The following is a 13,868-nucleotide window of genomic DNA, read 5'->3' as shown; positions in this document are numbered from 1 at the left end:
GGTCTTTTTTTCACCTTAATTAACTAACTTCCCTTTCCTTTTTGGCCAATTACCTTGCCCAGTATCGGACCAGAACGCCAGACAAGTTGGGAAGTATGTCATTTTCATAAGGATACACGTGAAATAACTGCGGCCGCGTAGAAGTTCAGATAGCTAGGAGGCCGACATTGACTAACCGCGACACGCACATGATATATAGATATACACACATGGATGTATATATTCACACATTCATATAGTACGTATAAACATTTACACATTTAATATGTATGTTTTGACGATGTTATGATAAAGAGAATAATGAAAATTAATAAATCATATAAATTTACCATTACATCTTATTTATAGTTCTCAAAATGAACCGTTTGTGCACATTTCTGTGGAGGAAGTAAGGGAGAAAGAATATATATATAATAGATATATATATATATATATAGATATATTATATATATATATACAATATATTATCATTATATATATATATATTATTATATATATATAATATATATCTATATATATATAATATATATATATATATATATATAACCAACACAAACGCACCGATCATATATAGACAGATTGAATATATACTTCATACCATTTTCCCCCACATATATATATTTCATATCATTTTTGGTTACTCTAAAATCATTCAAGCAATAGCTTGGGGAACGAGAACTTTTGACGTGAAGGCACTGATGTCCTATAAATTTTGTTTTGCCCTGATTAATATACATGACACATTTTCCCTTTGAAGATGTTTTGGCTTATGTCCACACACGAACAAACACACCCACAACAAATACATACCAAATCTGTTGTTCTATATGTTGGTCTATATGATATTGCTACACACATTTCCCGTATATGTATATGTATATTACATATGCATAACAAACATACATCATAGGTAATGTGTTGGTGTTTTTTTTCAGCGTATGATGTTACCACACCATAGTTAATGTCTCGATTTTAGGGGCGAGAAAAAGCATATCATTTTTTGTAGATCTTAGCCGCATGGCCTCGTTTTAATGTCCCTTACTATTTCAACAGGGACAGAGTTCAGGCTAACAATAATTATACAAATAAAGCAATAGAATAGTTTTTATATATATATTAGTAATGAATAAAGGATACAATCTATGAAGAGAAAGATAATTATTTATGAAAATCATTAATCAAATTGATTAGTCCCACATGTGGAGATACAGTATTAGCAGTTCATTGTATTTACAAAAGAACGTAATTCAGAAGACGTAAAATTGAAAAATACTACAGTATATGTATGTATATATGATCATATATGCATAAAGAATTACACACACATGTTTATGTGTATATATAATGATATATTGTATACTGATAACAAATATATATATAGATATATATATAATAGATAGATATATCAAACACACACACACACACACACACACACACACACACACACACACACACACACACACACTTGTATATAAATACATACACAAACACACACAGGATGTATATATGTGTGTATGTGTGCATTCATGTGTATACACACACATATATACATTCACTGCCGCGATGGTTCAGTGGATAGGGCACAAGACTCCGACCCTCGTGGTTGCGAGTTCAATTCCCCGCCACAGCAGTTGTCTAAAAGGCCTGCTCTCCTAACTATTGGCTCGAGCCTGATCTCACAGCGAGAAAACCGACATTCGCCATTGAGAAGTCAAAACGCAGTGTCTAGGGGAGTCACCACCGTGCCAAAAGTGTCAGCGCGCCCAAACCGCGGTTGATTAGGAAGGGTATCCAATCAGGTAAGGGTGGTACTGCCAAATGATCTCTCAGTAATAAATTGGGAAAGATGCCTAGATCCTGCAGTGGAATATATGCTGTTTATATAAACAAACACATATCAAAACATATACATTTAAAGGAAGACTATATTGCCATTTTGCGGAACGTTTTGGACATTTCAAAGAAATTGTATACAGCGCCTTATTTGTCACTGGGGGTAAATTTTACTGATGATTAAAATAATTGTACTCGGAATGCTGTTATTTTAGGGGTTTTACTAGTTTAGAATTCATGGCTAAATTGAATCATACTGTTCACAGGTGTGTGTAGGATATTGAGTGGCGCTACTATCAATCAGTATGCTTTTTTTCATTATTCTGAAGTGACAGACGTTTTATTTTGATTTGCTACACCAACGAAAAGTTCATTGTTTCTGTTAACTCATGCAGAAGATTTCACTTGCCTTTCTATTGTTAAAAAAAAGGAATTTAACTGTACGGGCATTTCATACGCCCGAGGTTCAGAGTTTTGTTTTATCCTTATCTGTTTATCTATTTATAATTATACTAATTTCTTTGTTATTTTATCAATTCTATTGTCTGGCAGTTTACACTTGGTGTGTTCGCGCGAAGATGTGCTTGTTTTATCTGTATAGGTTTTGCAAGTTGCATTACTCTGTATTGCCGGAACTGACCTATTTGAAAAATAAAAATTAGTATAACAAGAAATCACGCTCGTTATCAGTTCATATTCTCTCAATATATACACAAGCGCGCTTATATGTCTATGTACGCGAGTGCCAACTTTTCTATATGAAATGTATAAGAAAGATACGTTGGAATGTAGTAACCTTTTTATTAAAGGTGGAGTGACTCATCAACGACAAAACATACATTTTTTTGCCTAAATTAGGAGACCAACGTTCCTTAACACATCATTTTAACCAAAGAATAGCCAGCCCGATGAGGTGATGGTGCCCCAGTGCGGAGCGTGAGCGTGGTGGTGAAGCAGGTGGGAATGAACACAGCAAGACCAGCAGACGGGTGAAAGTCACGCTGATTGACGACCGGTCTTGCACACTCTCACTCTTTTTTCACTCACTCAGTTTATAAACGGGAATGTTCAACCACAAAAGTTGGCAGATCCGAACCGATTCTCTTCCTCAGATTTAGAGGGAAACAGCGTTGGCTCTACGTCAGACTCAACCCTCATGCCATCATCCTGATGGCCTTTTATTAGGCTCTTGTTGCTTTCGAAAGATGTTAACGAGTCGCCTCACGTAACAAGCCTCCCTGCGATACCACTCGGGGATGCTGCTAGACCTACAAGTACATCACTTTTAGGTATATGATTTCTCTTCCCTATTTATCATTATTAATAAGTTTATACATTATAGAATAGAAGAAGTTTTTCTTGTCCGCTACGGATTCAGCAAAATCAACAAACGAAAAACATGAGAAAATTTATATTGGCAGTACCTCAATGTACTCAGTGATTAACCTGAACAAGTATACATACCAAGCATAATTCCCCAGAGTTTCAACGTCATCGAAGTCGTCAGATTCTGGCATGTGGAAATGGAACCTTCATGGCAAGGCGGGTCTACATCCACTTTCATGCATTTGTTTTTCAGCGACGCTGCTTCCCTTAACATACTTGGTAATCCTACCAAAAGAAACGGCCATATTTTGTAATAGTGATATTTTCACAATGAGAAATAAGCTTTTCAGGATCATGTAGGTATCTCATCTGCAATCATATAGAAGAACAAGCAGAGAAGCAAATGTCGACAGGGGTGTCCATACCTGAATCCGCAGGAGAAGCCCAAGAGGCAGGACAGTATCAGCCAAGTTAACATGATGAGATCTAGATAAAAGAAAATGGGCTAATCAAGTGATAGGAAAGCTAACAAATCATGAATATATGAATCAGTCCACTGAAAATATACAGATACGAACTGGAGAAACAGTTTTCGCCTGGACATAATCTTAGGTTGAAATGAAGAGACAGAATAACTAAAGGTGGATTATTATATGTGCGAGATAAAAATAATCCAACAGAAGGGCATTTGTTGGTGTTATATAAAATATTTTAAATATTACACTGTTACTCAATATCACGATGTAAAGAGAGAGTCTTGTATGAACTTAATCACTCACCAAGGAGAGATACGACCAGTGGATGGAAATCGTCCTCGGGGCTTATTAGTTCCAGCAGTGTCACAGAACGACCTTTAAAAATTAACAACTGTGTCCAAGTCCCTACTTCAGCATCACCTGTAACAAAACATTCTTACATATATTTTCCATTCAAATATGTTTATCGGCAAATTTCAATTGTCAGTTGATTGAATGGATATTTCAAAGGAAAGAAAGATGCTCAGCAGTTTATTCACGTTTTCTGAACATCCGTTTTTTTGTAGGAATATGTGTGAGTGTGTGTTTGGTGTATGTGTATTTGTGCCTGTGTATATATATGTGTGTGTGTGTGTGTATGTGTGAGTGTGTGTGTGCATATATACATATATAAACATATGTTTATCAATGAATGCTTGCATATATAAATGCATATCCCATTACATGTAGGTGATGTTTTTTTATATAATGTATACATATATTTTTCAAAAATCGCCGAAACCATCCCGACCGGTGGCGATGGCTCGATCATATATTCATAGTTTTCATAAATTAGGTAAAGTTTATATGACATACGCACAAAGGCAGATTTTGTGGTATGTTGAATAGAGAATTAAACTCTTTGTTGCATTACTCTAAACAATATATTGAATAGTAATGCAGTTGCATATTAGTTTTACAGTGCCAAAAATGGAGGGCATACTGACCCGCTTGCTATCGAAACAACAGAAACACTGTTTTTCTGAATGTTGGAATATCGTGAGTGCGTGCGTGCGTTGTTAGAGTTAGAGTTAAGAAGAGAAGAGAGAGAGAGGGGGGAGGTGAAGAAGGAGAAGAGGAGGGAGGAGAGAAAGGAGAAGATGAAAAGGAGAGAGAATGGAGGCGAGAGAGAGAGGGGGGGAAGGGAGGAAACGGTATTAAAATGAAAAAAATCAGGGAGAGATAAGGAGGGAAAAGGAACGAGAGAGTGAGGGGGGGGGGAAGGAGAAAATAGACAGAGGGAAGAAAGAGATGGAACAGAGAGACAGAAAGTGACACAACACAAAGGAGAAAATGGGGGAGATAATTCATCAAACAAGAAATCGTATTTTAATTAACTGGGATGAGGGCTTTGTTAAATATAAAGATTAAGAGCCCTAGTATCTCATTTCAATTTTTTTTTTAAAAAAGGGGAGGCATTTTGACTGACGAATCATCCTTCTCATCAATTGTTCGACTACATCCCATCCTAAAGAGTAAAGCCGGTAGCACTCGCACGAAAATACACGTAGCCATTATTGGGAACACTTTTTTCAGTTAACAACGAACTCGACGTGATAAATGTGATTTCCCCATAGTTCACTTGCTCAAAGCTTGCGATGTAACTAAAATCTAAAAGTGCATTTGAAATACAAATGAATCGCCATGAAGTATTAATGTATATATATTATATCTATATATATCAATATATATATATATATCTCTATATAATATGGTATATATATGTATATTCTATCCTATATTATTATATATATATATATATATATATATATATATATAAATTGCAGCCTTCGGACTATACCACCATTCGAATGATTACCATTTTCTATATATATATATATCTATATATAAACATATATGTATCAATATCATAAAAAAAACATATATGTTATCAATATAACATATAAACAATATATGTATCATATACAATAAACTATATTATAATAATATACACACACACACACACACACAACAACACACAGCACACACACACACACACACACATATAATATATATATATATATATATATATATATATAATATTTAAAATACATAGATACAAATACACAGTTTGTGAGAGGGGGGGGGGGATATGTATGTCTTGTACATATGATTAATATGTAGTACATACCACATTGAAAATATGTGTGGGTGTTATATATACGCATAAATATGAACACACCACATATGTGGTGTGTTGTGGTGTGTGTGTGTGTGTGCTGTAATATATTTATATAAAATTAAAGAAATAATAAAATCATGAATAAAGGGAGTGACACACACAAACCACATACAAATACAACAACACACACACACACACACACACACACACACACACACACACTGACCACAAATACAAGCATACCGCACACAACCACACACACGACACAAACACACACACACACAAACACACACACTACACACAACAAACACAACACACACAAACACAACACACAAACACGTAATATACAGTAGCACACACAATGTGGCATATATTTCTACTACAATGTTGTGTGCCTGCTTTAGAGGACTCCTAATTGAAAATTTTATTAACAACCAATCTGTATGAAGCCGTTCGCGGACGTATTGCTCAGCTGTAGATATTAAAAAAAGCCTTTCATGCAATTTCTTTTTCATCTTAGATGTTCTCTTTGAAACAGTTTTCAGAAATGTCATTTCAGAAAATGCATTCTCAGCAAATGTCAGATATATATTGGATGGTAAGAGATTTCGAGGGACAGTTCACCGAACCATCAGGTGAGTCCTCTGGTGCACGGCGAGATGAGTTGAAAAATATATGTGTGTGTGTATTATAACTTTTATAATTTTAGAAGTGTTTCATTGTTATGACCATATTTGTACAGACGTAATCATGTTGAGGATCGTGAGTCTGGCAGTGACTTTGGCCGTGTGCGTGGCACGACCCAACCAATGGGACGACCAGCTAGGGCTCTTCCCTGCTGAAGGCGGGGACTCTCAGCCCATCTTGCCTCGCGCCGTCGCCAACCCTACCACGCCCAACCAGATACTCGACGCAGTGCTCGAAGGAGCTATTACATACATGGAGTAATATTCTGTTATCAAGGTTTCATTGATCATAAGGATTTTTTTGCTGTCATTTCATATTCGTTTTTACTATTTCTTATCATCCATTTCATATACTGATTTTTTCATGTTTTCTTTGACAGAACACTAGGATGGTGTGATTCCAAAAACGTGCAGAACGGAGAGTCAAACCTTCCCTTCCAAGTTAACTCTGACGGAAGCAGCTCCGAGAACTTCAGCATCACTAAAGCCAATGTGACTGGACTCTGCTCCCTTCGCCGCTCCAAATCCGCTTCCTTCAACGTTGATCAGGTAGGAGATCAAATGAAAAGAAAAGTGTTGGAGATAAGCTTATATGCATTAACTTCTTCAACTCATTAAATTCATATTATGTATTTTTAGAGTGTGCTCACCGGTACAGTTGTGGTGGAAAACGCTCGTGCCAACGCCGACTACACGGTAACTTTTGCCGGTGTTGGAGAAGCTCCAGCACAGACTGTTTCTGGTCAAGTCGTAGAGCGTGTGGACAAGCTGTTCGCCGATATCCAGATCAACTTGTTAAACCTTGTGCCTCAGAACATCGCCAGCTACACTGCACGATCGGGTCATGACCTGCTTGAAAGTGCAAGCAATTTGGACGGCAATAATATGAAGGACGTTCACAGTGCCGGCTTCAGGAAGGCTTTGCGAGAGATCGTAGAGAAAACCATGTCTTCCAACGTGAAGGTGCAGATTAACAAGTCCATCCAGGATATGAAGAATGCTTGATCTTCCAACGTGATGATATTGTATATTGTGATTGTACGGATAGAGAAATATAAACTAGTAATCATACAATTTCAATACTTTGGTCAAACCTATCTATCTATATGCCTTTTTTTCTATGTGAAAGTATATATACTTATATATTCTCAGATATTCATCCACATATACATATATATAGAAATCCATCTGTCGTGATTAGATTTGCAATCTGATATGCATGCATGAGCAGCTGCAGCCACAGAATGAATAAAAATGATGAGGCAAAGCACAGTACTTGCACAGGTGCAAGAACCCACTGAGACAACACACCTTCACAGATACACGCTCTACACCGAAACCACCGTAGAAATAGAAAAAAGAGGACAATATAGCTATTTTGAATGTCTAGAAATAAAGCACAATTAGTTGCCCAGAAAGAAACTGCCGCGAAGGTGAAGATGCACAACTGACGGAAACCCGCCACAGACACACGAGACAGAGAATGCAGGCATGGGCTGGTGGGGATCCCATTGTCGCTTTTTTTTTCTTATTTCATTACTAAACTTTGTAACGGACAACAGCTAATAATGATACGAAAAAGTAATGGAAATCATTATAGTTTGTGTACATGTACACTCTCCTGATAAACCACCAGAACTCACCCTTTAATTTGTTTTCCGATATTACTTTATCATTTCCCTTTGAATTTATTTTCATAACGGAAAGTGCTTTACAGAAGTAGAATTTAAACGGAATATCTGGTTCACCATTAAAGGCCCACTCAAGTGGTTTACACTGAGCATAAATGAGTGGTTTAAATGATAGCTGGTAATCGAGTACCATATGTAAATGTGCAAGTAATTTCTATAAGACTGACAATACACACGTATTATTTTCACGTACTACATTCCTTTCGCTCACACCAACGCGTCAAACCCTTATATAGTTCCCTCATTCACAACGCACAAATACACACATAGGTGCAACAATAATGCACTTCACAACTGTATATATACACGTACAGAACACACACACGCATACACGCACGCACACATACATATACACACACATACATACAGCAACACACATGCACATTTACCACACACAGACGTACACCTACGCACAAAACCGATCACATACATGTCACGTACTCATAATGCGAATACATAACACGCATAAAATACGGCACGCATTAACATACAATGCACGCATACATACACGCATGCACATATCCAACACAGACGACCGATACACAAATACATATACTCATATACATATATACACTTACACTGCACATGGCATGCATATACTCTTACACGGCACCGCTACTGAACATCTAATTCAGGGTAAAACTAACCTCGCCATCTCTGGCCTTGTAGCAGTACACATGCAGGTATATAAATATATAAATTAATATAATTTCATTATATATATATATATATATAAAATATATATATATATATATATATATATCTATATATGACTACACAGACACACGCACACATATGTATATACATTTATCTATAGATAGACATTACACACACAACAACCACACACAACAGCACACAGACACACATATATATACATTCTTATACGTACACGAGAGACACACAAACAATTTATATATAATGTATGATATATATATAATATATATATATATATTATACATATATATATATATATATAGAAAGTATAGGATAATATATGTGTTTTGATCCCTTAGTCTGTTCGTATGCATGTATGTGTATCTATCTATCTATTTATCTATCTATCTATCTATCTATCTCTCTATATATATATACATATATATATATATACATATATATATATATATATATATATATATATATATATATATATATATGTATGTATGTATTTATATACACAGACATACATACACATATATATATATATATATATATACATTCAAGGGACACCCCCCCATATTGGGGGGTGGGGCATTTTGCGTAAACGTTTATTTAAAGATTTGGTACTAGATAGATTGTTTTTTTTCAAAGATTTTTATGTACGCTTTTTTGTCTATGAGGACAAATTTACCTATGGTTGAAATAATTGCGCCCAATACTTTTATTTCAGTTGTCTACTAATATAGACTTTTTTTTTTTTTTTTTTTTTTTTTTTACTGACAGACCTTCTTATTTTTTGTTTGATTCACCAACGAGAAGTTAACGGTTTTTGTTTATCCGTGAAAGGAAATTCACTTTATTGTAACAGCATTGTACATATGGCTTTAAAGGTTTACTTTTTTATCTTATCTATAACTCATATCTTGTATTCTTCAATTCCTATGATTTTGTTGTAGGTAAGCTAAATTCTGTTTACCCTGGGTGAATTTTGATCCCTTGGTGTGTATGGTTGGTATTCAGTGATGGCTACAAGTATTTTACCACACCTATAATTCTCTAGAGTTTCAAACGTCGAGTTCGAAATCGTCGGATTCAAGGCATGTGGAAGTGGAACTTTCATGGTAATACGGATACATCTACTTCATGCATCTGTTTTGTAGCGCTGCTTCCTTTAGGTCTGACCCCTGTCTGACCCACTGAAACCCATGAGACGCCTGACCCCAGCGAACACTTCCAGCTCCGCTCCCCAATGTTGTGACGTCTGTGCCCACTGGCACTCGAATATCATTCCCAGCTCGGTGTATCGTGTCTTCATTTTATTTGTGTGTACGCTCTCAATAATATCGAGTCAATCTATGAACATACATAGCATTTTACAATATATATATAGTATATTATATATGTGTAATAATAGTATATATATTATATATATATATATATACATATATATATAGCATATAAATATATATATATCTATATATTATATTAAATATATATATATTATATATATATACCTATTATATCTATATGTTTGTGTGTGTTGTGTGTGTGCGTGTTGTTTGTGTGAGCGTGCATGTTATGTATGCGTATTATGAGTACATTTGTGCTTGTAAATGTTTGTGTTGTTGGCGTAATTACGTATGCGAGTACATGTAAATGTGCATGTGTGTGTGCTTGTACATTATTGGTGTGCTGCGTGTATGCATGCAATGGCTTCTATACGTCGTGTGCGTTTATGTGTGCATGTACGTGTTGTGTATTGTGCGTGTTGGTAAGTGTACGTGTGTGTGGTGTAATGTGTCACGTGCGTGTATATGTGCGTCTGCGTGGGTATCAGTTTACGTAAAAGAATATGTGTTTCATGTCAGTAATTTATGGAAATCAATTTACATATTTACATATAGGGAACTCAATACCATCTCTCATTTAAAACCACTTCTTCTATGCTCGTGTAAACACGATATTTTGGCTTATTATTGCTGAACCATATATTACTTGTAATTTTATTCCTCCCTTTACAGCATTTCCGTTTATGTAAATAAACCAAGGAACTTAACGTACTGATCAAATAATAACATAAAAGGGTGATTTCTGGTGGTTTTCCAGGAAGAGCGTAAATAGAACGAACCATGGAATTTCCCTTTACCTTTTGTTATCGGACGCAGGCCTGCTCATATTCGTTCGCTCGGTAACGAAATAATAATAATAATAACACAACAACAATAAATAGATAAAATAATATAATAATAATAATAATAAAATAATAATAATCATAATAATAATAATAATAATAATAAAAAGCGACAGCGTGTTATCCTGCCACACGTCTGCATTCTCTCTATCTCATGTGCGTCTGTGGCCGGCTTCCTTTCAGTGCGCACGCTTTTTCTGGGGAGCTATTTGTCTTGTATTTCTAGGCACTCAAACGAAATATTCGTAAGTTTTTTTCTTTCTTTCTTTATCTCTTTCTCTTTCTTCGAGCTTCCACGTGGTTCTATGTACAGCGTATTGTCCTTGCAGGTTTATCGTCTCCGTCACTGTTCTTTCACCATGTGGGGTGTTGTGGCTTTGTCCGCGATGTTTTTAATTAGTCCTGTGGCTGTAATTGCTTGTGCCTACATTCAGCGATCACACGACAGATGGATGCATAATCTCTACAACATCCACATACGAGCAAACTCGTACCACAGATGGATATGATTGATCAAAGATAAGTTTATTATGCTAATTTTTTATTTGTCTCGTCTGTACACTCACACGATTTCATCATATTGGAAAGATTAAGCAGTCTTCATATCCTTGGACTATTAATCTGTACCTTCACGTTGGAAGACCATGGTTTTCTCTACGATCTCTCGCAAAGCTTCCTGAGCCGGCACTGTGAACATCATTCATATTTTATTGCCGTCCCAAGTTGCTTGCACTTTCAAGCAGGTCATGACCCGATCGTGCAGTTGTAGCTGGCGATGTTCTGAGGCACAAGGTTTAACAAGTGATCTGGATTCGGCGAACGTTGTCCACGCTCTACACTTGACAGAAACAGTCTTGCTGGAAAGCTTCTCGCAACACCGGCAAAAGTTACCGTGTAGTCGGCGTACACGAGCGTTTTCCCACTACAACTAACCGTGAGCACACTCTGTAAAATACTATGTAATCAGTAATCGTTAGATATTGCAATGTGCTTTACATAAAAACGAAGTATATATTTTTAATTTTCCCTTATTAAGCTTATAAATCATGAGTTAAGTAAAGTTAAATGCCTATAAGGTTTAACTTTATACACTTCTTTTCCTCACCGCTGCAGCGTTGAAAGGAAGCGACTTGAGCGGCGCAGGGAGCAAAGTCCAGGCACGTTTGGCCTTCAGTGATGCTGAAGTTTTCTCGGAGCTGCTTTCCGTCAGAGTTAACTTTGGAAGGGCAGGTTTTGACTCTCGTTTCTGCACGTTTCTTGAATCCAACCATCCTAGTGTTTCTGTCAAAAGAAAGCATTTATGAAAGATCAGATATAGAATATATGATACAGAATGGTAACACAAATATGAAATAACACCAAAAAATCATTATGATCAATTGAATTGGTGGATAACAGGATATTACTCCATGGATGCGATAAGCTCCTTCGCGCACTGCGTCGAGTATCTGGTTGGGCGTGTAGGTTGCGACGCGCGAGGCCCATGGGCTGAGAGTCCCCGCTTCAGCAGGAAGAGCCCTAACTGGTCGTCCCATTGGTTGGGTCGTGCCACAAACCGCCCAGAGCCACTGCCAGACTTACGATCCCAACATGGTTTATGGCTGTACAAATATAGTAATATCATAAAAAAGTCTCCTAAAATTAAAATAGTCTTTATGTATGTATATATAGTACATATATACTGTTATGTATATTCCTGTTAATTTTGTTTGTTTTTTTTCATCAAGAATCTCGAGAGAACCAAGCTCACCTGATGACTCGATCAACTTGTCCCTAGAACTCTCTTACCATCCATATATATCTGATATTTGCTGACATGCCTTTTTCTGAAATGGCATTATCAGGCAATTCTTCCGAAAAGGAAATCTAAAGCAAATAGAAATTCCATGAAATCGGCCTTGAGGGGAAGGGGGTTTTTTTTTTTTTTTTTTTTTTTTTTGAGTTTTTTGGGGGGGGGGGAGGGGGGGGGGGGGTTTTGTTTTTTTTTTTTTTTTTTGTTTTTTTTTTTTTTCATATCTATCTTAAATACTTCGCGACAGTGTAGTAAGAGCGCACACACACAACTATATGAACATATGTATATATATGTGTGTGTGTGCGTGTTTCATATTTATGTGTGGTGTGTGTTTGTGAGTATAAACCTTTATATGACCACACATATTTTATTTTAATATATGTTCGTTTCTATGTTATAAATTTATGTGTGCGTATGTGCATTATATTCCATATATATATAATATATATATATATTATATATATCTATATATATATATAACGATATATATATATATATATATTATATATATATGTTTAAAAAGGGGGGATCATTCAGCATGGTTGTTTTTTGTCGAATACTTTGTGCGATTTTTATTTTAGCGAGTTATTTATTTTATTTATTTATTTATTTTTATAGCAGTAGCTCCTATGTTTAGGAATCACCATATCATGTCGATCTTGTTAAATTACAAAATATTCCGCACAGTGCCAAGTTCTCTCGTGCGACGCTTACTTACTCTTAAGTATAGGAATTTTCCGAAAAATAATTGATGAGAAGGATGCTTCGTCAGTACTCAGAAATTCCCTCTTATTTTTTGTTAAAATATACACTACTATCTCTTCATCACGCTCTAGTAACTAAAGCAATGATTCCTTGTTTCCACGATCCCCCCCCCCCCCTTTTTTCTGTATGGGTATGTCCTGTCCTCTTTTTTTCCTTCCCTTTCTTTTTCTCACTCTCCTCTTTCACATCCTTCCTCCTCACTTCCTTCCCTGTTTCTCTTCTTCATGCTCACCCCTCCTCTTATCCTTTTCTTTCCTCCTCCCAGCTTTTATTCCTCTCTCTTCTCC

At 36.0% G+C, this 13,868-nt stretch overlaps 1 protein-coding gene across 1 annotated transcript; it reads left to right on the top strand.

Moving 5' to 3' along the window:
* The first annotated feature begins 6,425 nt into the window (after window positions 1–6,425).
* Window positions 6,426–7,556, top strand: LOC119595478. The gene is made up of 4 exons (XM_037944605.1): window positions 6,426–6,431; window positions 6,539–6,740; window positions 6,863–7,031; window positions 7,122–7,556. The coding sequence occupies exons 2-4, from the start codon at window positions 6,547–6,549 to the stop codon at window positions 7,485–7,487; spliced, it is 729 nt and encodes a 242-aa protein (XP_037800533.1). The 5' UTR covers window positions 6,426–6,431; window positions 6,539–6,546; the 3' UTR covers window positions 7,488–7,556.
* Window positions 7,557–13,868: the final 6,312 nt, after the last annotated feature.

The sequence above is a fragment of the Penaeus monodon genome, chromosome 36 (assembly GCF_015228065.2).
Source record: "Penaeus monodon isolate SGIC_2016 chromosome 36, NSTDA_Pmon_1, whole genome shotgun sequence".
Classification (NCBI taxonomy): domain Eukaryota; kingdom Metazoa; phylum Arthropoda; class Malacostraca; order Decapoda; family Penaeidae; genus Penaeus; species Penaeus monodon.
Note: the sequence above shows the minus strand (reverse complement) of the source record. Positions and strands in the feature narration are given on the sequence as shown.